Source organism: Trifolium pratense, linkage group LG2, assembly GCF_020283565.1.
Source record: "Trifolium pratense cultivar HEN17-A07 linkage group LG2, ARS_RC_1.1, whole genome shotgun sequence".
Taxonomy (NCBI): domain Eukaryota; kingdom Viridiplantae; phylum Streptophyta; class Magnoliopsida; order Fabales; family Fabaceae; genus Trifolium; species Trifolium pratense.
In genome coordinates, this window is record NC_060060.1 from 45,858,460 (window position 1) to 45,883,514 (window position 25,055).

The 25,055-nt window shown below is 33.0% G+C and overlaps 3 protein-coding genes, 1 long non-coding RNA gene and 1 pseudogene across 6 annotated transcripts; all 5 read right to left on the reverse strand.

The window, feature by feature from the left end:
• Positions 1–767: 767 nt before the first annotated feature.
• Positions 768–1,902, reverse strand: LOC123904799 (protein SRC2-like). Its single transcript, XM_045954414.1, has one exon. It carries the CDS (start codon positions 1,900–1,902, stop codon positions 877–879), a length of 1,026 nt encoding a protein of 341 aa, XP_045810370.1. The 3' UTR covers positions 768–876.
• Positions 1,903–7,393: 5,491 nt separating this feature from the next.
• LOC123911317 (putative disease resistance protein RGA3) lies at positions 7,394–13,021 on the reverse strand. The gene is made up of 3 exons (XM_045962720.1): positions 8,781–13,021; positions 8,338–8,495; positions 7,394–7,716 (listed from the first exon to the last, which is right to left on the reverse strand). Exons 1-2 carry the CDS (start codon positions 12,109–12,111, stop codon positions 8,383–8,385), a joined length of 3,444 nt encoding a protein of 1,147 aa, XP_045818676.1. The 5' UTR covers positions 12,112–13,021; the 3' UTR covers positions 7,394–7,716; positions 8,338–8,382.
• A 3,054-nt stretch (positions 13,022–16,075) lies between these two features.
• Positions 16,076–20,503, reverse strand: LOC123911319 (annotated as a pseudogene).
• Positions 19,587–20,511, reverse strand: LOC123904800 (putative pentatricopeptide repeat-containing protein At1g12700, mitochondrial). Its single transcript, XM_045954415.1, has 2 exons — positions 19,717–20,511; positions 19,587–19,604 (listed from the first exon to the last, which is right to left on the reverse strand). Exons 1-2 carry the CDS (start codon positions 20,509–20,511, stop codon positions 19,587–19,589), a joined length of 813 nt encoding a protein of 270 aa, XP_045810371.1.
• Positions 20,512–21,004: 493 nt separating this feature from the next.
• Positions 21,005–24,850, reverse strand: LOC123911321. 3 transcript variants are annotated; one of them, XR_006810452.1, is made up of 5 exons: positions 23,838–24,850; positions 23,647–23,700; positions 22,277–22,340; positions 22,115–22,173; positions 21,005–21,488 (listed from the first exon to the last, which is right to left on the reverse strand). It is a non-coding gene; the product is annotated as an uncharacterized LOC123911321 (long non-coding RNA). The 3 variants fall into 3 exon arrangements; XR_006810453.1 differs by having other exon boundaries at positions 21,005–21,515; XR_006810451.1 differs by lacking the exon at positions 21,005–21,488 and having other exon boundaries at positions 21,530–22,173; positions 23,838–24,849.
• Positions 24,851–25,055: the final 205 nt, after the last annotated feature.

Genomic DNA, 25,055 nt, shown 5'->3' on the forward strand with positions numbered 1-25,055 from the left:
AACACCACTAGACCAACCTTATTAAAAAAATACGGTCAAAACAAGGTAAATGAATAATACATATTTGTCAAACAGAATCTTATAATTAGGGATGGAGGTAGTCGAACATAACAACTCTTTGCAATCCTTCAGGGATACATAATTATTGAATTCTTCTAGAATTAATAATAAAATTGATATTTTTAAGTTCTTCAGAACTAAGTTTGTTGAATTATTCTTCGAGAATTCATAAATTAAATTTATTAGTTCCTCAGTTTTTCAGGAACTATATAATAATAATATATTTTGCGATCATTTAGGGATGCATGAATATATATTCTTCCGGAATATATAGAGATAAAATAAAATAAATTTATAATTAAAATTACATGTTTTTTTTTTAATAGCATTCTTTTAAAGAAAATAAAAAAATTCCATCATGTATCACTAACTTTGTTTTGTATTGTTTGAGTGTGTATTTTGGTATCATATTGTAACAAAATCAGTATGCGTATGGACGTAACAAAATGAAAAGAAGTTTTATGTACATGTACATAACTTTGTCATGATTATTTGGTAGAGTTTCGTGTTATAACGTGTTATGAAACTAATCTAAACATGAGGACGAATAGAAAAGAGGAGATGAAGGAGAGAAAGTGAAGAGAGAACTCTTGTATTATTTTATTCACAAGTGTCATTTACATTATAACATAGTGATATTTATAGGACAATATACGGGCCAATGAATATGAGCCAAAGACTAATGAAGATCCACTATATTATTCATAACAGAATCAGATATATTAAATTTTCACTTTCATTATTACATTTTATTCTAAGCAATTTGATTTATTTGCATAATTGCAATCACATTGAAATCTTATGGAAAATAATCCCTTAGTACTCATTATAATACTCTTCATAGTAGTCATCAATCTCTTGTTTCTCAACCACACGATCTGCAATCTTGTCCTCTATCGCATCAATACCCTTCTCTAATGCAAGTGCACCAATTCCACCCACAACAGCACCCATAACCAAACCTGTTCCCAATCCAAACTTGCTACTTTTTTTCTCTTGTTGCACTTCTTTTCCAACGATCACATTCACAGTTGATCCACTCTGCCCATAACCACTGCCTTGCGGCCCGCTTTGGCCGTATCCAAAGCTCTGTGGGGCGTTGTTCTTCTCCGGTGCCACCCCTCCCACAGTCACATTCACAGTTGGCCCACTTTGCTGACCACCTTGACCGTATCCATAACTCTGATTGTTCTTCTCCGGCGCCGCTGTCCCTCCAACAGTCACATTCACAGACGGCCCACTTCCTAGGCCATGCTGAGTGCTTTGATTGTACCCATATGTTGGTGCAACTACAGGGTAACCCAGAGGAGGTGGTGCAACATTGTATGGATTCCCGTATGTTACACTCACAGCTGTACCATATGAATTTCCATATGGTGAAGGTGGAGCACCATATGGAGCCCCATAAGGTGGAGGAACCCCATAAGGCGCACAATAGCCAGTATTTTTTACGATGACTTTAATGTCAATTGTACCTTGCGGGCGTCCAGAAGGACGCCTCAACTCCAAGGTACGACTTCCCCTTGATCCATCTTCAGTTTCCACTTTATCAAGTGGAAGCCGAGTTGACCCAATAATGAGTGGCTTGTTGTTCGGCTCAGAGTGAAGAACATCAATAAATAGGACAGAATTGTTGATGCTTGCTGATGGTGGTAAGGGGATTAAGAGTTTTTCATCCCATTTGGGTTGAGTGTCTCCAGACTCGTCAACGTTGGTTGAACGTTTTTGTGTTGGATCCACCCAAACAACAGCATATGGGCGGTTTGGACCGTTCCGCCAATTCACGTTCTTGAGGTTTTTGGCAGAGTGGAGTTTCACTTCAACATCAAAGGAAGACGCCATTGAAGAAAAATGAGGGGAGAAATGACAAGAAGAGCAAACCAATGATCTATGCAAAGGTTGAATTGTGGTGTTTGTTGTAATAGAGTTGGGTTTTATAAGAGAGGTTCAAGAGTTAATTAATGATTTTTGTTATTATTTTTGGTAAAAGCTGATTCATGAAGTTTACTTCTTGATTAAGGGATCTAATTGTTATACATTATTTCTCTTTTTTTAGGAAAAAATATTTTATTTTATTTTCAGAAAGAAAACGTATAAAAGTATTGTGTGAACATAAATATATTTAGCAAATTCCCTATTTTTCAATTAAACTAAAATAAAAAACAAAAGAAACTTCCCTTGGCTTATTTTTCTAGGTAGATTCATACTGTAATTAACAGTTTCACCTAACATCTATCTCTCTTAATCTTTTATGAGATTTTCCATTCCTAGAAATCAAATTCAACATTAATTCGATTTTGACTATAAAGTGATTATATATAAAAAAAATATGAAAATAAATTTTGAAAATAACTTTTTGTGCAAACTCTACTTTTTATTTTTTGAAAAATAAAATCGAGTTCTTTCGAACAATTCGTCATAAGACAAATTTATATGGACTTTAATATAAAGATAAACTAGTGTGTATATCGTGTCAAACACAGAATAATTTGCCTACCAGGCCTTAAGGCCTAGCCTACGTAGGCTCAGGCCAGACCAGCCTATTTCTTTAAATAGAGTAGACCAATGTTTTTTTATAAGTCTATTTAGCTAAGTAGGCTAGGCCGCAGGCCATTAAAAAAGCCTTTTAGCCTACTAGACCGACCTATTTAAGTTAATATGAATAATATTATTATTATTATTATTATTATTATTATTATTATTATTATTATTTATATATTACAATTTGCATTTTGATTAAATTATAAATTTATTAACTTTTTCGGTAGTTTAAGTTTATTAACCGACATTAGTTTTTCACATATATAAATTTATTATTATTAACTAGAATTGAAATATGATGACATATATAATCAAAGTCTCTAAAATATCATGCTAAATATCAAAAGCACATTGATTTATTAGTTCATAAGTATATTTAAAAATAAATTTAATTATTTATTTAAATATGTTCATGTGAAATAGGCTTTTAAACAAGCTAACAGGCCACATTAGACTTTCAATAGGTCAGACTCGGGCCTAAAATATAAGCCAATGATAGCCCACAGGCCAGGCTCGGGCCTTCAAATTTTTGACAAGTCAGCCTCAAGCTTGACAAAGTCTAGCTCGGTCTAGCCTATTCCCACCTCTATGTGTCACCATATAATTTTCTTTTACTTCTCAGAGCCGTCACCCCCGCCCCCTTAATCCTAGTTTTCTCTTTTGTTCATCCACAAAGGAGGGGTGGTTTTAGGATCAATTTTTTATCCAAAATCACCCATCTGAATTATTTTTTCTTTCATTTTCATTCAAATAAGTGATTATCCACACAGATTTGTTTCTTCGTTTTTGTTTTTTAAGTTTGTCGTCGTCTTGTGCGGCGTTGTGTTTGGTGTCGTCTTGTGCGGCTTTGTGTTTGGCGTCGTCTTGGGCGGCATTTGTTGGTGGTTCATTTTAGTACGGTATTTTGTTGATTCAAATTGACATATCTACCTCAATCCATTACAGATTTGATGAAGACTTGGACGTCAATGTTGCAGATCCGAGAGTATGAAGATTCGAATTAATTTTATTTTTGTCACTTTCATGATGCCGTTGTATGTTATTAATCTAGATGCTGCTTGTAGATTCACATTTTTCAGTTTTTAGCAATTTTGAATTTATAATGATCGATTTACTTTCAATTTGAATGAAATGAATCCATATTTTTTAGTAAAAAAAAAATGATATATTTTGTTGGAAATTATTAGATTAAAGGATACAAATTATTAGTGCAAAATTACCTTTTTTATGCTATTGGCCTAGTGGGCGCCAACATAACTAGAAGGAAAATGCGATGACCTGAATTTGAACCAAAATTTCACAAAATATCGTTGTTTCCATATGCATGTTACGCTCACACATGCACCCTAGGTAAAAAAATTATGATTTTCAATTTGTTTTGGAGATATTTTTTTATGCAAGCTAAACATTTCTTAAGAAGAAAATAAAAAACTGGACATACACTGTTGTTATTTTTGTTATTATTTTTTGATCAGATAGTTTAGTTTCTAAAAAATTCACCTTAAAAATGAATAAGTGGATTGTCCGGAGTTCGAAACTCAACTCCTGCGCATATACTACTACTAACTTCATAAAAGTTTGTATAACTATTTTTATTTGTATCATATCTTTTTTTTACCAAAATTGTTATCATATCTTCAAATTTTTCAAAATGAACAAATTTCTAGAATTGTTGTGGTTAAATAAAATTTTATATTTTCAAATTTAAAGTAGTTTTTTTAAATTGTCGAATACATCTTATATAAGAATTTTATTTTGATGAACTAAGAGTGTGTTAAACATCAAGAAAAAACTTAGACCTCCAAACTAGATTGGTATCTCCAAAAAACACCTATGCCATGCCACACACTCATAAGAAAATAATATATGTGATTAAGGTGCTAGTTAAAATAATATATGTGAGGAAATCTAATTTTAAAATATTAACTTGCAATTGGAAATCTCAATTAAGGTGCTAGTTAATTTATTTGTAAGAATACAACCTTCTAAATTTTAAGGTGTCGCCGAGTTTAAATTTTCTCGGGAACAATTGTAAAATGAATAATAGTTCCACTTTGTCGAAATGGATAATAGCTCCCTTTTCTCGAAATGTGGTAATCGTGCAAATTTGTATCAACAAATTTTGACAAGGTTTTACTTACCTTAATTTTTTTTGACGAAGAATTTGAGTTTGATTGCTGGTGGAAACAATAAGTTTTACCACACTAGCAGCGCAACTTTCTTCTTCCCAAGCTTGACTGGTAAATGATGAGGGAATAGTCTGATTCAGTTTGACTTATCTTAATGGACGACCTCGATTAGGACCTCATCCTCGATTCAAGCTTGAGAAAGATGTCCATGATGGGTCTAGAATTTCTTCTGCAGATTTCAGTAAATAGTTAAAAGTTTTTAATTTGTAGTCATATTCCATAAATTTATAAAAATTTTGTTCTTAATTTTGTTTAGTTATAACTTATAACTTCTAAACAAATTTTCTCTTCTAATTTGTACAAAATTTCCTTGTAATTTTAGAATGCAGTATTATTTCCTTATTTTCCTTTTCATCCATCTCACTTATATTCCTCAATTTTGCTACATAGTATCAGAAAGCTTCAAATTACTTTATGAAGTTCAATAAACTATACATCTGTTTACTATATTTAGATGGTATAATATTAAACATTAAAAAAAAAGGAGAAAATGAAAATATGAATTTTTAATCATAAAAGTAGATGACCATAACAACTAAATAAATATCCATTTCATGCAAGTGTTTTGGTATTAGAAAATGGAGAAAATGAAAATAAGAAAGTAGACATTACCAATAATTGACATCTCTCTATGATTTCATTTCATCCTCAAACTATATAATGCACTTCTACATGATATATATATATATATATATATATATATATATATATATATATATATATATATATATATATATATATATATATATATATATATATATATATATATATATATATATATATATATATATATATATATATATATATATGCATGTTTAGAACTAATCTATCATAACAATAATGATAATGTGGCAAATCAAGCAACACCCTCAAGTCCTCAACTCAATCATACCACAAAAAAGAAAAATTAAGTCTAAAAAGGCGAAGCATGCTGAAGCATGAAAGCAATAAGAAAACTAACCACATAATTTTCTTAAGTAAGAAATGAAGCCTGTTAGAGCAGAGAACACTGTCAAAGGATATAGCTCAAATGCCATCTTTAATGCAACCTACAGATCATAAAGGATGTTTATTATTTGAATGGCAAATTTCAATTTTTTTTTATCAATGTAAAATTTAGGGTGAGGGGATGGTGCTCCAGTCCAAGGCAGGGAAGACCTTAGGGCTCTTAGAGCACTTACAAAGGTAATTACATTTACCTCCGAGCACCAGGTAAGGCCTGTCTTTTTACCACTAAACCAAAACCTTGGAGTTAACAAGTTTCATATTTTATAAAGAGAAAGATTGTTTCTTAGTGCTCACCATTATTGGCATTAGGGGTATTATTTATATGCCATCAAGTTCATTCAGAATGCATCGACCATCATGTTAAATTCATAATCTGAAAACAATCTATGAAACAAATGGACTTCCTTCTTCCAGCCTGAAAAACGCGCCCTGCATTCAGATTTCCAATATGTTAAAAATCATCATACATTTGGTGAGGAAAACACAATCTATGAGACACTGACTCAGACGTGCATACCGGATACGATTCTTACACAGACAAGTAGGCACTGATAATAATTTGAGAAAATAGAAGTGATTCAATGTAACTAAATATGCCGGTGTCAAGTGTCAGACACCGGACAAGCTTTAAATGTAAAGTGACAGTACTGCATAAAACTATATATAGTTAAAAAGAACAAGAAGCAAAAAGCAAGGGATTCAATAAATTACTTGTAAAGTATCTTTTTTCTGCAGTTAACTTAAAATAAGGAAGGTGAGCTATCTTTTTCCAATCTTCCCCAGTTCCTTTCTTGCATCGTTTCTCCAACGTAGGATATGCAAAAATAAGCAATGTATGCAAGTTTATGAGGTTTTGAAAGCTATTTGGTAGCGACCTTGCGTTAGTACACGAAAAGACTTCTATTCTTTGAAGAGATGTCATGGCTCCCAACGATTCTGGAAGGTCATCAAAGTGTGCTAGAGACCCTAGAGTCAAATTTTGTAGGGAGAGAATAACTCATAAGCCCTGTAATTCTGCTGTTTCCAATGAAGCACATAATTGTCATTTGACGAAGGGAAGTTAGCTTGTTCATATTACATGGTAAAACAAGTCGTGGACAACCTCGGATTACAAGTCTCTCAAGACAAGCCAAGTATCCCATTCCTTCTGACAAGGATATTAAGTTAGGACATGAAACAATGATCAAAGTTCGAAGAGACATCAAACCTTGCAATGCATGCATCGAAAAAGACTCTAGTGCACCACACCCTGAAATGTAAAGCTCCTCCAGGGCACTAAGAGAGTGTAGATCATCATGTAATACCACGAGTTCTATGAAGTCTATGATAAAAAGTCACTTATGCATATTACACACAATTCCCTTTGGGAATAAATCACAATATTCCTCGTTCAAGGCAGCCGGCATGCATTCAAAATTTCAAAGTCAGACACTGTCAGGCCAGCTACACAGTTGCTCTCCATCAATGATGTTACAATGTCAAATTTTGATGGCAGATAGATAGTTATGAAGTTTATATTTAAATTACAAAAATATTCCTCATTTATATATAATAGATTAATAATAGAATGATAAAAACTGCTACCAATTGATAAATTCACTGAATAACAACGATTTTATTGACGAATCTCTAAAGACATTGGTCTCAAACAGAGATTGAATACAAACATTTACACTGCTGCAGAATTGAAATATTACAATCCGAAAAAGGGGACACAGACACAGTTTAAAATTTAGTTGAAGTTAAAACTGAAAAGTAAGGATTCGTCCTAAGCATAAAGGATGTTGGTAATTACAAAGAAATAGCCAATTACATGAAAATTTTAATTACTCATTCCTTCCAGAGATGCTGTGTTGCTGTGAAGAAGATTCAGATGATGAAGCTTGAGAAAGATGTCAATGACCATGAGTCTAGAATTCTGCAGATTACAGTAAATAGCAATAAGTTATTAATTTGTTGTCATATGCCATAAATTTATATAATTTTTGTTCTTAATTTTCTTTAGTTTTAACTTCTAAACAAATTTTATTTTCTAATTTCTTTAAAATTCTAGAATGCAAGTATCCTTTAGCATAGCACATGTTAAGGAAATAACAAACATGGTATTCACAAAGGACAAGCTGATCCTTCTGAAACAAGGTACATATTCAAAATAGTTTTAAAACAGGATACTTAAATAACATGAAATATTTCAACAGAGTAAACAAAATAAAATTAATATCCTTTTCATGACGGTGTGTTGATCTTAGAAAATGGAGAAAATGAAAATAAGAAAGTACAAATTATCAATAATTGACATCTTTGTGAAGAATATATGAGATAATGTGGCAAATCAAGCAGGACCCTCAATCTCTCCCCACTTTGAATCTAAGACAAAAAAAAAATATCTAGAAAGTCGAAGCATGCTGAAGCCTAAATGCAATAAGAAAACTAACCACATACCTTCCTCTTTTTTTTTGACGCAACCACATACCTTCCTTAAGTAAGATACTGTCAAAGAATATAAAGAAAGGAGAAAGATATGATTCTTAGTGCTCACCATTTTTGCCATATAGGAGTGTTATCTATATGCCATTAAGTTCATTCAGAAAGCATCAACTATCCTGTCAAAATCCATGATTGAACCTCCTATATATATGTCCTCATCAAGACGGTGCAACAAATGCACTTCCATCTTCCATTCTGGAAAACCAGTCCCTGCATTTAGAGTTCCAATATGTCAAAAATAACCATACATTTGGAGACAAAAGCACAACCTATGTAGCACTAACTCAGATATAGATATCGGACACGATACTGACACAAACACGTAAACACCGATAATAATTTGAGAAAATAGAACGTTTCAATGTCACTAAATATGTTGGTGTCGTGCAGGTGTCAGATACCAGACAAGCTTTAAATTTGAAGTGCCGGTGCGACATAGAATTATATATAGTTAAAAGGAACAAGATGAAAAAAGCAAGGGATTCAGTAAATTACTAAATTGCCGTAATGTTTCTTTTGCAGTTAACTTCAATGAAGGAACGTGAGCTATCTTTTGCCAATCTTCCCCAGTTCTTTCTTTGCATCGCATCTCCAAAATAGGACTTTCAACAATAAGCAATGATTGCAAGTTTATGAGGTTCTGAAAGCTATTTGGTAGCGACCTTACGTTAGGACACCCAAAGATATGTACTGATTGAAGAGAATTCATGGCTCCCAACGATTCTGGCAGCTCATTAAAGTTTAATAGAGTCAAATTTTGTAGGGAGGGAATAACTTCTATGCCCTGTAGCATTCTGCTGTTTCCACCGTCACCCAGAATTTCCATTTGACGAAGGGAAGTTAGCTTGTTCATATTACTTGGTAAAACAAGTCGTGGACAACCTTGGATTTTCAATCTCTCAAGACAAGCCAAGTCTCCCATACTTTCTGACAAGGATATTAAGTTAGGACATGAAACAATGGTCAAAGTTCGAAGAGACTTCAAACCTTGCAATGCATGCATCGAAAATGACTCAAGTCCATCACACCCTGAAATGTAAAGCTCCTCCAGGGCACAAAGAGAGCGTAGATCATCAGGTAATACTTCGAGTCCTGTGAAGTGTATGATAAAAAGTGACTTAAGATTATGCATATTACACACAGTTTCCTTTGGGAATAAATCCCCAAATTCATCCCCACGGTACTCAGAAAAGTTATAAAAAAATTCGTAGTTTAATCCACCAGCATCAATGATTTCAAGAGATGGAAGGGATGGCAATGCCAACTTGGGAACACATGAAATTCTTAAGTAGGAAAGTTGTGGTAGCATCTCTACGCCTTCATCTTTCAACATCTTCTCTAAGTTTGGTAAACCACGCAGAGTCAATATCTTCAATGAAACGAAAGCCCTCTCAGATTTAGATTCATATGAGTCATCATCAATGTATTTTACATCTTTCATTCCAGATACATAAAGAGTGGTTAAATAAGGTAATTTACCAAGTGGAGGAAGCCGCTGACAGTTTTTACAGTTGTAGAGTATAACATCAACCAACCCTTCCAAAATAGAAGTATTTCTCATCCAATTGGGAAGATGTATTCCCAAATAACCCTTCATCCCAAAACCCTTGAGACCTATGGGAGGCTCAAGGACTTCGAGTACTCTCTCTACATTAGTATGGCCTTGTGACTTAGCGTAAATATCCCATGATAGGTATAACCGATTTAACTCCTTTTTACCAATCAAATTAGCTTCTTTAGCATCCCATTCACTTGATACATTCTCAAGGCCTTTGATGTGTAACTTGCCTCCTAGTTGTAAGCCACGTAACTCTGCTAAACCAAACCCCATCTTCGAACCCACAATGAAAGTGCTCAATGTTTTTAGAGAAGTTAACTTACTAATATTGGAAGGCATTGATACTAATGAAGTGCAATATTTAATCACAAGATGCCTAAGATCTTGTAATTTTGTCAATTGGTTGGGAAGACTAGATAAATTCGGACAAATATCAAGTTTTAGTATTTGCAAATTGTGCAACTTACAAACAGACCCAGGCAAGGATTTGATGGGACTTTCAAAAAGTTCCAAGTACCTCAGATGTGTTAAACTCTTTAGTGCTGAAAGTTGCAAAGAACTAGTACGTAATGCTCGAAGAGGAGTGATTGATGGCAGCGAACCTAACTGTCCAAAGGGAACAATATCTAACTCAAGAAAAGTTCGTAAAGACTCAACTTTCTTGAAAGGGATAGTGTTGTAGTTGAATGGTTTTTCAAACAACTCAGTAAAGGAACAACTTATATGATGAACTCTGCCAGACAAATTAGTCAAGCTTTCAGCATCAGAAGCAACACATTCTTCTCCCATTATAGACTGAGCTAAATCATGAAATAAATCATGCATTTTGAAAGTAACATTACCCTTTTCATCAGTTCTGACTTCTTGAAAGAATGACAACGCATATAACTCATTCCACACTTCCTGACCAACATGCTCCACGTCTAAATTTCCTCTGGAAGAGATAAATCCATTAGCCAACCAAAGATGGATTAGTTGTTCCTTCAGCATTTCAAAATCCTTAGGAAAAACAGCACAAAAAGTAAAACATGGCCTCAGTGATAATTTCAAATGAAAGTAGCTTAGTCTCAAAACAGACATGATACGATTATTACGATTATCCTCAGATAATTTCAAAAAGTTACTTTCCTTTATAGAAAGCCATTGATGTTCCTCACTTTTGAAGCGCAAAAGACTTCCCAGTACTTTGACAGCAAGAGGCGAACCCGCACACTTTCTCACAATCTCCTTGCCTATTGCTACAAGCTCTGCACGCTCTTCTCTATTAATTCCAAAAGCTTGTTGTTTAAACAAAGACCAGACGTCATCATCGGATAAACCTCCCAAGTGATGAGCAGGATAAGTTCCCATAATGGACGCAACAATGTCAAGTCGTGTAGTCACCAGAACGGATGACCCTTTCTTTCCATTTCCACCTTGCAACAAATACTTTAACTTATCCCATTTCTCTGGATCTTCACTCCACACATCATCAAGAACAAGTAAATACCTTTTGTTTTGCAAAATTTCTCGAACTGCTCTTTGCGTTGATTCTAAAGACGAGAGGTCTGAATTTTTTCCATTGGTGGATTCTATGATGGACTTCAAAATTGCCATCATGCTAAAATCATCAGAAACACAAACCCAAATTTTCAAGTCAAAATGGGTTTTTAACCTTTCATCGTCAAAAACCACTTGAGCAAGTGTTGTTTTTCCATGTCCGCCAATACCAACAATGGAATAGACAGAGAGTTCTTCACTATCAACTGCATGACTTAGAAGAAACTTAACAACTTGCTCTCTATCACCATCTCTTCCGTATACTTTTGGTTCAGCAACAACAGAAGTAGTTTGCCGCCATTCATCATCTCCTCGTTGATTCTCCTCCGCGACTCCCACTCGTAATTCATACTTCTGTCTTTCTGCAGCAATAACATCAATCTTTTCAGCAACCACTTTCATCCTCTTTCCAATGTTGCGACGAGCCAAAATCTTCTTAGGATGGAAACGTGTGATCCACTTCTTGTCTCCATGTGCTTTGGATGCTATTGAACATTCATCCAATATATCATCAAGAACATGAGCAGCATCAGCCAGATTTTGCAGCCAAACTTTCACAGATTTACTTTTAATTTGCTTCTCTTCAGCATCTTCCAGGACAGCTCGAATTGCGGTAAGATTTCGAAATAGCTTTTTGGTCAATTCATCAACACCCAAAAAGGTTGCAAGCTCCTCCCGAAGAAAAGATCCGAGATTTTCAATCACAATTCCAAGTAAAACATCAGCCATTTGCAGGTATGAGAATAGAAATGAATCAAAGTTTGAAAGATGAATATGCTAATTAAATTGTTTTGTTTTCAAAGATTATCAATTAAATGAATGGATAAAGTTGTTGTGTAACCTTTCAAAGTTGGCTCATCTAGCTAAACAATACACACAATTAGTATTATAATATAACATTATTATTGTACATGACATTGAAGAAAAAAACAAGTTGTGAACTGTACATGACAGTGAGAAAAAAAAAACAAGTTGTGAAGGTACATGACAATGAGGAAAAATACAAAATTGAGAATTTTTATTTATTTTTTTGAACAAGAAAATTGAGAATCTTTTCTTATGAAACATCATGTCCGTTCATTTGATAAGTGGATAGACTAAATTAATTATTGCCTCCGTCTCAAAAAGATTGTCCTTTTAAAAGAAATAATATTTTGAGCATTGCTATATGTCCCGAAAAATGAATTCCCGAATATCACGAATTGACTATTAATTGGATTGAAATCCTAAAACACGCTTAAGTAATACTCCGTACTAAATTTGCCACTCTCACTTTATTTTGTTTCCACTTTCCACCAACCTTCTGCAACCTTCTCTCCTTAAAACCAACCTCTCTGCTTGTTCTCTAATCCATTCTAGAAAATAAAATGCTTCCATGCTAAATTTGTTTTTTATGTTCAAAGCAATAGAATACCCTAAAAGAATTTCTATGATTTATTTGTGTTTTACCAGAAAAGAGTTTCTATGATTAACCATAGTTATAGAGAAAGACATAGCCCAAATTCTCCAGTAATAAACAAGTTCTATAAAATATTTTTTGCATCCCCTAGACTGACATAGGAACTAAGAAGTGCATGGTGAGTGTGTTGGGAGAGATGATTTTTGCATCTAACAAATTGTGGATGAGGATTAATTGTTTTCGGTGGATCCCATAGTGTGACGGTATGTGAACTGTGTAGACATTTTGCTGTGTTTACTGTCAGAGGGACCAAACACGCAATTCGTGAGTTTTCGGGAAAATAATTTCGGGACATCTAGCATTTCCGTAATAATTTTACTAAATTACCCTAATAAATTAGGCAAATGTTAACATGTGCACCTAAGGCACATGTTAAGAATACAAATATAGAAATATTTTTTTGAAACATGTGTATTATATCTTTTAAGACTTAATTGATAGTAAATTGTTAAAATATAAGACTTAATTGAAAGTAAGTGGTTAAATACATGACAAAAATTGCAAATTCAACAGAGTTGTTGACTTTTTTGAAATATTCATAATCTCATTTCATTACTCATTTGAGAGCACCTAAAATTAAAACAATTTTGTTAAATTTCAAAGGTATGATTCCCCAATTCAATTCCTAGTTATAGAATAATATTTTGTAAGACTTTATCTCACGCCCAAATTCTAAATTGTCAGAACCCCTTACCTACCTACGAATAGGAGGGTTAACACCAACTATGATAATGATAATATATAGTATAATTGTAATACTAATAATTTAACATTTCAAGTTGAATAAGGTTGGCTGAATTTCAATCAGTGGATAACCAAAACAATAATAGTTGTATTTAGGGTTATATATAACTAGACTCTTACCCGTACGATGCACGGGTTTTATGCGCTATTTTATACTATAAAATAATTTGCAAAAACATTTATTAAATTTTATCTTATCTATTTTTTTTATTAACATCAGTAAGTAGCTTTGACAATCGACCAACTTTTTATATACATAAAAATTGGATAAAAGATTATTAGGAAAACATTAACTATTTTGAATAAAATACACAAAATAATAAAATGAACAAAAAAAATTAAAATAATAATAACCCAAAATAATAATAATTATTATTATTTTTGAAGAAATAATAATTATTATTATTATTATTATTATAATTAGTATCACACATTAAATGCATGTAAGTGGATGATGTGGCTAAATGAAAGGTTTTCATTGGTTTGTGGATTAGGGTTTAGATAGACAACTGGACAACTATCTAAGATTTATATATATATATAGATATAGATATAGATAGATAGATAATTTTGATTGTTTTATGGCTTGAAAAGATAATAATTACGGTATATTGTAATTATCGCCGGAAAAGCATACCTGAAGTGCTCTTGAGTAATCTCTGGGAGGAGGAAAACAATCCCTCCACCATTGCACTAGCAGCAAGCTTTGTAGAAGTGCGAGTACTTTCCACATTCTGCATGGGGAAAGAATTTTTGCTTTGTGGTGTTTGGAATTATACTCCCTCCCATACTTATGTTACTACTCCACATTCTTTTATATAAGTCATCACCAATCTACATTACATCACTCATTCTAAATACATAGAGTGGTTAAACAAGGTATTTACCAAGTGGGGGAAGCCGCCGATAGATTTTTCGGTTGTAGAGTATAACATCAACTAAGCATTCCAAAATAGAAGTATTTCTAATCCATTGGAGAAAATGTATTCCTGCATAGCCCTTCATCCTGAAACACTTGAGTCTTGACTGAGGCTCAAGGGCTTCGAGTACTCACTCCACATTAGTATCAATGCCTTGTGAATTAGCGTAAATATCCGACGACAGGTATAATTGATTTAACTACTTTTTACCTATCAAATTAGCTTCTTTAGCGTCCCGCTCCCTCTGCACATTCTCAATGAAAGTACTTGATGTTTTCCGACAAGTCATATTTGCAAATTGGACTTGTGTGTGTGCAAGAACTTGTGAGAGACAGACCAATCATCGATGTACCTCATCGAAGGCAGCCGACACACATTCAAAGTCAGACACTATCAGCTACTCAGTTACTCTCCATCAATAATGTTACACTGTCAAATTTTGATGGCAGACAGATAGTTATAAAGTTTATATTTGCATTAGAAAAATATTGCTCATTTATATATACTAGATTAATAATAGAATGATAAAAACTGCTACCAATTGATAAATACACTGAATAACAACGATTTTATTGATGAATCTCTGAAGAAATTGGTCTCAAAAAGAGATTGAATAAAAACATTTACACTGCTGCAGAATTGAAATATTACACACATAAAACAGGACACAGGCACAGTTTAAAATTTAGTTGAAATTAAAACTGAAAAGCAAGGATTCATCCCAAGCATAAAGGATGTTGCTAATTACAAAGAAGGGGATTTATGTCAGAGATGTTGAGAGGAACATTCAGATGACGAAGCTTGAGAAAGATGTCCATGAGTCTAGAATTTCTTCTGCAGTTTTCAGCAAATAGCAGTAAGTTATTAATTTGATGACATATGCCATAAACTTATATAATATTTATTCTTAATTTTGTTCCAAATTTATATAAAATAAAATTTAGAATGCGGTATCCTTTAGCATTGCAAATGTTAAGGAAATAAAAAACATGGTATTAAAAAAGGACAAGCTAATCCTACATTGAATTGTTGAAAAGATTAGTTGAGTAATTAAGGATCTCAAACACACAACCAATAAAGAATTTTATGATAAGTCTGCAATAAGTTTTGTGAATGTCATGTATTAAACAAGGTACATGTTCAAAATAGTTTAAAAACAGGATATTTACATACCATTAAATATTTCAAAAGACTAAACAAAATAAAATTAATATCCTTTTCATGCAAGTAGTGTGTTGATCTTAGAAAATGGAGAAAATGAAAATAAGAAAGTACAGATTATCAATAATTGACATCTTTCTATGATTTCAGTTCATCCTTAAGCTATATAATGCACTTCTACATGATATGCATGTTTAGAACTAGTCTATCATGAGATTCATAACAGGAATGTAGTGTTTGTGAAGAATATGATATAATGTGGCAAATCAAGCAACACCCTCTCTCCATTCTGTATCTATTACAAAAAACAAAAATTGCCTTCCTTAAGTAAGATATGAAGCCTGTTACAGAAGAGAATACTGTCAAACAATATAAAGAAAGGAGAAAGATATGTTTCTTAGGTGTTCACCATTTTTCGCATATAGAAGTGTTATCTATATGCCGTTAAGTTCATTCAGAAAGCATTGACTATCCTGTCAAAATATCTAAATGAATCCTCATAATAGCCCTCATCATGAGGGTGCCACAAATCCACTTCCATCTTCCATTCAGCAAAATCATTCCCTGCGTTTAGAGTTCCCATATGTCAAAAATCAACATACATTTGGTGAGAAAAACACAATCTATGTAGCACTAACTCAAACATAGATATAGGACAGGATGCTGACAGAGACACGTAGACACCAATAATAATTTGAGAAAATAAAACGTTTCAATGTCACTAAATATATCGGTGTTGTGAAGGCGTCAGACACAAAGACAAATTTTCAATTTGAAGTGTCGGTGCTACATAGAATTATATATAGTTAAAAAGAACAAGATGAATAAAGCAAGGGATTCAGTAAATTACTAAAGTGTATTAATTTTTCTTTTGCAATTAACTTCAATTTAGGAACGTAAGCTATCGTTTGCCAATCTTCCCCAGTTCTTTTCTGGCATCGCTTCTACTATTTGAAGAGAAGTCATGGCTCCCAACGACTCTGGCAGCTCATTAAAGTAATGTAGAGTCAACTTTTGCAGGGAAGGAATAACTTGTATGCCCTGTAACATTCTGCTGTTTCCACCATCGCCTTGAATTGCCATTTGACAAAGGGAAGTTAGCTTGGTCATATTAGCTTGGCTCAACTATTATTTTGTAGAGTATAACATCAACCAAGCCTTCCAAAATAGAAGTATTTCTCATCCAATGGGTAAGATGTATTCCCAAATAACCCTTCATCCCAAAACCCTTGAGACCTATGGGAGGCTCAGGGACTTCAAGTACTCCCTCCACATTAGTATCAATGCCTTGTGAATTAGCCAACCAAAGATGGATTAGTTGTTCCTTCACCATTTCAAAATCCTTAGCAATAACAGCGCAAAATGTAAAACATGGCCTCGGTGAAAATTTCAAATGAAAGTAGCTTAGTCTCAAAAGTCAAAACAGACATAATATCCTCAGATAAATTCAAAAAGTTACTTTCTTTTATAGAAAGCCATTGATGTTTGTTCCTCAGATAAATTCAAAAAGTTACTTTCTTTTATAGTTACTTCCTATGTGAAATGAGGAAAATCAGCAAAGAAAAGAAGGCTCGAGGAAGGAGATAGACATCACAGAGTAAGGCTGGAGAAACAATAATAATCTTCATTAAAATTTAAAATGCATCATGGAAATAAAATATATAGCCTATAGATACAATAAACCTGTTAAAGAACAAGACAAAGAAACCTTTGTTCATTGTGCAAGTCTACATATCTAGTATACAGGTGTTCACTTTGTTTGAATCCAAACTTACTAGGTAGGTAAGGAGACATATTGTCCCAACAATGATGTCCTTCCTTCACTGTATCATCCACTGCATCCGCTACTCAAAAACACAACATAAAGAGGTTTCACACAGCGTCTAGGGCCTCTACACACAGCCACAAATGTCAACATAATAAATAAGTCATGAAACCTACCTAGTATTATGTAAAAATTCCTGCCAAGAGATGCACAAAACCAAGAGTAGATTAAAAAATCCTTAAATTCATACATCAAATCAAATACTATGATGACAGAAACAATAATTGTAAATATCAAAAGTCAAAACTCACAACAATGCTAGGAGATGAAATTTGACACATTATAAAGTATTAAAAAATCAAACTAGAATAATAGAAAAGTTCTGAAGTAGTGAAGTCAGAAATGTATAACAAATTATTAGGAAGGTACAAATAGGAAGACAATGAATTGCAACAATTCATCTGAAAATCCTGCGGAATTCATACATCTTAGTAAACCAGCTTTCTAGCATCCCCTTTGGTCAATTTTTCTCTCAATTAAAAACTCAAGTCTTGAAATGGGTTGAGTGAATGCAAGCTTGCTCCAGGAACCCTTTTTGACCAGGAAAATGACTTGATTTATGTTCCGCTACCCTTTCTGACCGGGAAAATGAAAAACTGGTGTATAAGATCCTGATAAACCACTTGTGCATCCTTAAGTCTTACATTTTTGCATAGTCCATCGACAAGTATAGTGTATGTATACATATCTAGCTGAATTCCTGGTCTTTGATCTTTGCTAATAATTCAATTGCCTTGTCAAACTGATGGTTTTTCCACAAAGTACCCAATAAAGAATTGTAAGTAACAACATCTGGTTTCACACCCTGTTTTATCATAACAGCTAACACATTTCTAGCTTTTCTCAACTCTCCTTCCTTAGATAAACCATCAATAAGTGTATTAAAAGTATAAACATCTGGGCTGATGTTTTTTAAATGCATTTCTTTGAAGAGATTTGTTGCTTCATCCACCATTTTATTCTTGCATAATCCATTAAGCATGACATTATAGCTACAAACATCAGGAATCACTCCCCGTTGAGCAATAGTGTTGAATACATATTTGGCCTTGTTTACTTCTTTAACCAAGAAATACCCATCTATTAAAGAAGTATAAGTAACAACATCTGGTTTCACACCTTGTTTTATCATAACAGCTAAGACATCTATTGCTTTTCTCACCTCTCCTGCCTTAGATAAACCATCAATCAATTGATTAAAAGTATGAACACCCGGGCTGATGTTTTTCAACAACATTTCATTTAACAAACTAACAGCTTCTATGAATTGACCGACAATACAAAGGCCATATATTAAAGTATTGTAAGTGACAACATTAGGATAAATATTCTTGACAATCATTTCAGAATATAAATGAAAAGCATCACTCACAAGTTTATCCTTGCAAAGACTATTAATGACTATACTGTACATTACCACGTTTGGTTTAACCATTAACGCTTCAATCTTTCTAAGCAACCGGAGGGCAGCTGTTGTTTCTCCTTTTTTACATAACCCATCAATCAAGATTCCATAACTAATTTGATCAAGCTGAAATCCCTTTGATATAACATTGTCATGAAAATCCAAAGCTTTAATAACCTGACCACTAAGACACATGCCTTTCATAAGTGTATTTATTGTTATCGTATCAAGCTGATAACCTAGCTTGAGAATTTTTGCTAATACAGAAAATGCAAAATTGAGTTGACTAAGGTGGCAGAAACAATTGAGCAAGATGTTCAAAGTAACAAAGTTAGGTTGAATTCCATTGAGTTCCATTTGATGAGAGAGGGAAATAGCAGTGTGAAACTGCTTGGTTTTAACAAGGGAAGTTAACATCTTATTGAATTCGAAGACGGATGATGGGGTAGGGTTGACATCGAGAATTCCATTGAATGAAAAACCAGCATCATCATCAACAACAAGATTGTGATTTTTGCACAAAGTACCCAATAAAGAATTGTAAGTAAAAACATCTGGTTTCACACCTTCTTTTATCATAACAGCTAAGACATTTTTAGCTTTTCTCACCTCTCCTTCCTTTGATAAACCATCAATCAATAATAGTAAAAGTAACAACATCCGGGCTGATGTTTTTCAACAACATTTCATTTAACAAACCAACAGCTTCTTTGAATTGACACACAATGCAAAGGCCATATATTAAAGTATTGTAAGTGACAACAGTAGGATAAATATTGTTGACAATCATTTCAGAATATAAATGAAAGGCATCACTCACAAGTTTATCCTCGCAAAGACTATTAATGACTGTGTTGTACATTACCACGCTTGGTTCAACCATTAACTCTTCAATCCTTCTAAGCAACTGCAGGGCAGCTGTTGTTTCTCCTTTTTTACATAAGCCATCAATCAAGATTCCATAACTAATTTGATCAAGCTGAAATCCCTTTGATATAACATCGTCATGAAAATCCAAAGCTTTAATAACCTGACCACTAAGACACATGCCTTTCATAAGTGTGTTCATTGTTATCGTATCAGGCTGATAACCTAGCTTGAGAATTTTTGCTAATACAGAAAATGCAAAATTAAGTTGACTAAGGTGGCAGAAACAATTGAGCAAGATGTTCAAAGTAACGATGTCAGTTTGAATTCCTTTGAGTTCCATTTGTTGAGAAAATGAAATAACAGTAGTGTAATTGTTGATCTTAGCAAGGGAAGTTAATATCTTGTTAAATTGGAATATGGATGGGGTAGGATTGATATATAGCATTCGATTGAATGAAGAAATAGCATTAGTATCATCAACATCAACAACAAGATTGTGATTTTGATGAAATTGGGAATTGGAATGAGCTTGAGAGTTAAATCGACTACGATTGAAATTGGGAATTGGAAAACAGAAATTGTTGGGAGTAGAAAGAGAGATAGCACCGTAACAATTCAACACTGAAAATGACATTCTAACGGCTGTTGGGAGTTGAATGAGATGCTGCTGCTGCTGTGGTTGTTGTAACAAAAGCAACTCAATTTTGGTCTTTTGGATTAGATTTTGATTTTTCACTTTATCCATTAATGGGAGGATGAATATCTCTAAATAAAATTCAATAAAATTTTATGTCATATTTTCATATTAATTTATATTTTAAATAAATTTTGTTTATTGTTTGAGGTAAGGTTTTTTTTTTTTTTTTGAAGAGGCCAAAATGGAGGTAAGGGTTAAAGGAGGTAATGAGTTTAAGGTTTAAATTTCAAATTTCGAGCACATGATTTTGGCGAAACTCTTCAACCCTTCATAGAAGGTGGTTAGTGTATCTTGTTATGATGCTGGGTCCGGACCTCACACTTTGTACATGGATTAGAGTGCTTCTTGTACTCTCTTTAATAATATTATTTTGCTTATAAAAAAAAAGGTTTAAATTTCAATGAGGGTGAAAAAAAAATACTAACATTAACAACAAATTCCTAATTTTTTCGGTTAAAGAGAAATAAATAACATACTTAGAATAAGGCCCGAATATCTTAAAGAGATAATTATCCTAATAATAACAAACTTAAGGGGCCAAAATATCTTTTTGTTTTAAAATCAAAATTTCAGTTTTTTTTTTTTTTTACATTTTTTTAAAATTCTTTCAGGAGCTGGCCCAAAAGCCTGTGGGCCGGCCCATGTCGGCCCATGAAAAAACCTGGTCGATAAGGCTCGGCTCACTATTTTTGAAGCCCGGCACGTGTAAATATATAGGGCTAATGGGCCGGCCCGATAGCCCGACCCATTTTGACAGCAATACAGTAGTTTTTTTTTTTTTTTTACAATAGTTATTTCCTTCAAATTGAACTATTACAAAAAATAACACTGATCCTAATCCCCACAGCCAAATTAACTTGCCAAAATGAGCATGTGATGGTTTTCTCATATTCACATAATTCGGTCTCAATAATGATAGATAGCAATGAAATCTACATATGTTAGATAAGAAATCATGTGTTGATTCTCTCCACATGATTCTCTCCTCAATCCAACTTTTCTTTGCTGCAACACTCTTACTTGATCTGAATGACTGAATGTTAGTAATCATTCTGTAAGTGGTTAAAACCATAGTGAATATGTGAAAAAGAAAAGGCATATATACAGTTTGTTTAAATGTCATTTTGCTTTGACAAGCTTTCATCCATTATTTTTATCCAATATGAATATGTGATTAAAATTAACTAATGAAAGATTAAGATCTTTTTTTTTTTTTGTCAAAGTAGCCTAGTGGCTAGACTCTCACACATTTAAATGTGGAGAAGTGTGGAATTCGGGGTTCGAACCCCGGCCACTCCAATAATATCTCTGGTAGCTACCATTTTAGTTACATTTATGGGACGAAAGATTGAGCTTTTAAGTTGGGATTTAGTTAAAAGATTTTGTGCGGGTCCAAAAACAAATGTAACACATTTTTCACAAACTCGAAGAATTTTACAGATAAACCTGTTGGGATATGAAAGGAAAGCCATAGAAACAATTTCAACAAAGAGATAAGATAGAGCAATAGAAATAAAAAATGCAGCAGAGCACATGTAAGCAACCAATTCTAAGTGCTACAAGTGCTTGTTTTGCGAGGAGCTGTTTGTCGTAAGAACGAAACATTTTGCAAGTGCTTTCTTGTTTTGTGCGAAGCATAATTGGATCATACCTTGGTAGTGGAATCATTGGAGTCTTCCATGCAACACTTGAAATAATTGGACACCAACTCTGCGATCAAATGTTCAGCTTAGTACAATCCTCACTAGTTCTATTGAAACGAGAAAACAAAATTGGCCACGTAATAAAGAGAAAAATCCAGAATCAACTCAACTCCAGAAATTTACAACCAGCTCTTTTGAAATTAAGCTATATCTTACACACATCTTTAAAATACACTGTCAAAAAGGCAAAGAGAGTTATCAGCTTTTGGTAAATGAAATGCCATATGAAGAACTGAAGAAAAGCAAACAACAATTAAGAAAATAACAGACAAAGAAAGAACAGAATGATATGAGTGTGAAGGAGTAAGGGGAAGCACAATCAAGGCAAGAAGGTAAGTGATTAGGCATGTAATTAAGTTTTAGGCTAAATTATATTTTTGGTCCCTTAAGTTTTTTTTTTGTTTCATTTTAGTCTCTTAAGTTACAAACATTTACAATTTGGTTCTTTAAGTTTTTTTTGTTTCATTTTGGTCCCTAAGTTATGAATGCCGTGGAATTTGATCCTTTAATTTACAAAACTTATACAATTTAGTCCTTCAATTAGAGATCAAAATATCTTAATATTTGTAATTTAAGGGACCAAAGTGTTCAAAATTCATAACTTAAGAGAGCAAAATTAAACGAAAAAAACTTTGTTTTTTTGAAGAAGCTAAAATGATATTAACAAACAGCCTCCTCAGCACAAGGTGTGACAAGGTAGACACTACCAAAGTTTACAAATAATCACAGAAGAAAATCAATCATACAAGGCCCAAACATAACAAAGGACTAGACCACCAACTATGGTAGTTTAAGACTAAAGTAACACTCGTCGTCTTCAACCACCGATAAGTAAAGAGTTTGATCTTGTCCAACATCTGATGAAGGGACTAACTTATCAAAATTTAACAATTTGGTTCTTTAGGTTTTTTTCATTTCATTTTGGTCCCTTGAGTTATGAATGCTGCACTCTTTGATCCTTTAATTTACAAAACTTATACAATTTAGTCCTTCAATTAGAGACCAAAATATCTTAACATTTATAATATAAGCGACCAAAGTGTTCAAAATTCATAACTTAACGGACCAAAATTAAACGAAAAAACTTAAGGGACTAACTTATTACATTTACCAAAATGAAATTAAAAAAACTTAAGAGACCTGAAACTTAAAATTAACCTAAGGGACCAAAAGTATAATTTAGCCTAAGTTTTATTTTAAAAAAACAACCATATTCTTAGAAGTGGGGAATACATGGTTCGAACTCCGACCCCTCCAATAATAAGTAAATAGTCATTTATATAAGTAAACATAAAGGTTAAATTGTTCTTTATATGTACTTCTTGAGTACTTCTAGTTTATTTGTACATTCAATCATGATATATAATTAAACATTGCAGACAACGAAGCCTAGAGCTGCAATTAAAATGTCTAAGAAAAGGGTTGGAAAAGTAAAACAATACAGGATGAGCACATGTACAGGTTCTATCAACAGACTTACAAAATGATAACAGGGCTGATATTAACAGACTGTAGCTGCTGCAATACGTCCAGACTAGAAAAAATAGAAGATAAATTAATCACTACTATTCTTTCAATAACAATAGTGTGGTAGTCATGAAAAGGAAATAAACATAGTGTGGTAGTCATGAAAATTCAAATAACTTAATTTGTAACTAGAAAGGATCTCACCTTGTTTTACTCTTATGATAGACCCCTAGCCATCATTTCACAAAGAAGTTTCTCTGTTATATCAAATAGCAGCCATCATTTCACAGAGTGAGCACATATGTTAGTATGACATTTTCTAGATTATGACGACATAATAAGTAAATCATGAAACGATAATAAACTAATAGTCAATTCTATTAGGTAAAAAGTCCTTCCAAGAGACACATTAAGACCAAGAGTAGATTCAAAAAATCCTTAAATTCACACATCAAATCAAACACTATGATGACAGAAACCATAATTGTATATATCAAAGCTCACAACAATGCTAGAATTTACTAAGAATTTAGCTACTAGTAGAAAATCAAACTAGAATGATAGAAAGGTGCTGAAGTAGTGAAGTCAGAACACGACCATAGAATTTACTAAGTATTTAGCTCAGAAAATAAATTATTTAATAACCATTGTAGAACAGAATTACCAGATATCTTAGAAATCATTTAGTTTGAGAAATGGATAGATTGGAATTTCTCAGTATTACATCACTACCTCAGATACATAAAGCTTGTTTGATCTCAACTATTAGGAGGATACTCTAAAATCTACTAAGCACAAATGTATAACAAAACATTAGCAACAATTCATTGAAATGTATGGTCATACATCATAACAAACCAGTTTTCTAGCATCATCTTTGGTCAATTTGACAAACCATGAAAGTAAGTTCCAATGTTGTCGGAAATCACAAGCATAACAAGACATACAGAACCTAGTTAACTTAGTTATCTTTCAGATGTTTCTTTTGGTGCATTCAACGAAGTTTCCCCATGATGAACTGTCTAGGCAAGTGAAGATCAAACTCCTCAGTTGTATGCATGTAACTATTCCAGCATATGAAGTGCGCAGAACTGGTTTGCTTTTACACATGCTACCAACGTAAATTCTATCTCTTTCGTTTCCAATGTATAAGATTAAATTAAATATTATATTCAGAAGTACAAAGGAGAGGAAGTGAAACAAGCCTAGACATTTATTACAACAAATCATCATGTAGATCTAAAAGACATAAGACATTAAAACCTTTGAAACAGAAAAAAAAAAAAAAAAAAAAAAGATGCTTATAATCTAAAAGACACAAGACATTAAGACCTTTGAAAAAGAAAAAACAGAAACTTATTATAAATAACTTCATTTATGTCCGGCTACCCTTTTCGATCAGGAAAATGAAAAACTGGTGTA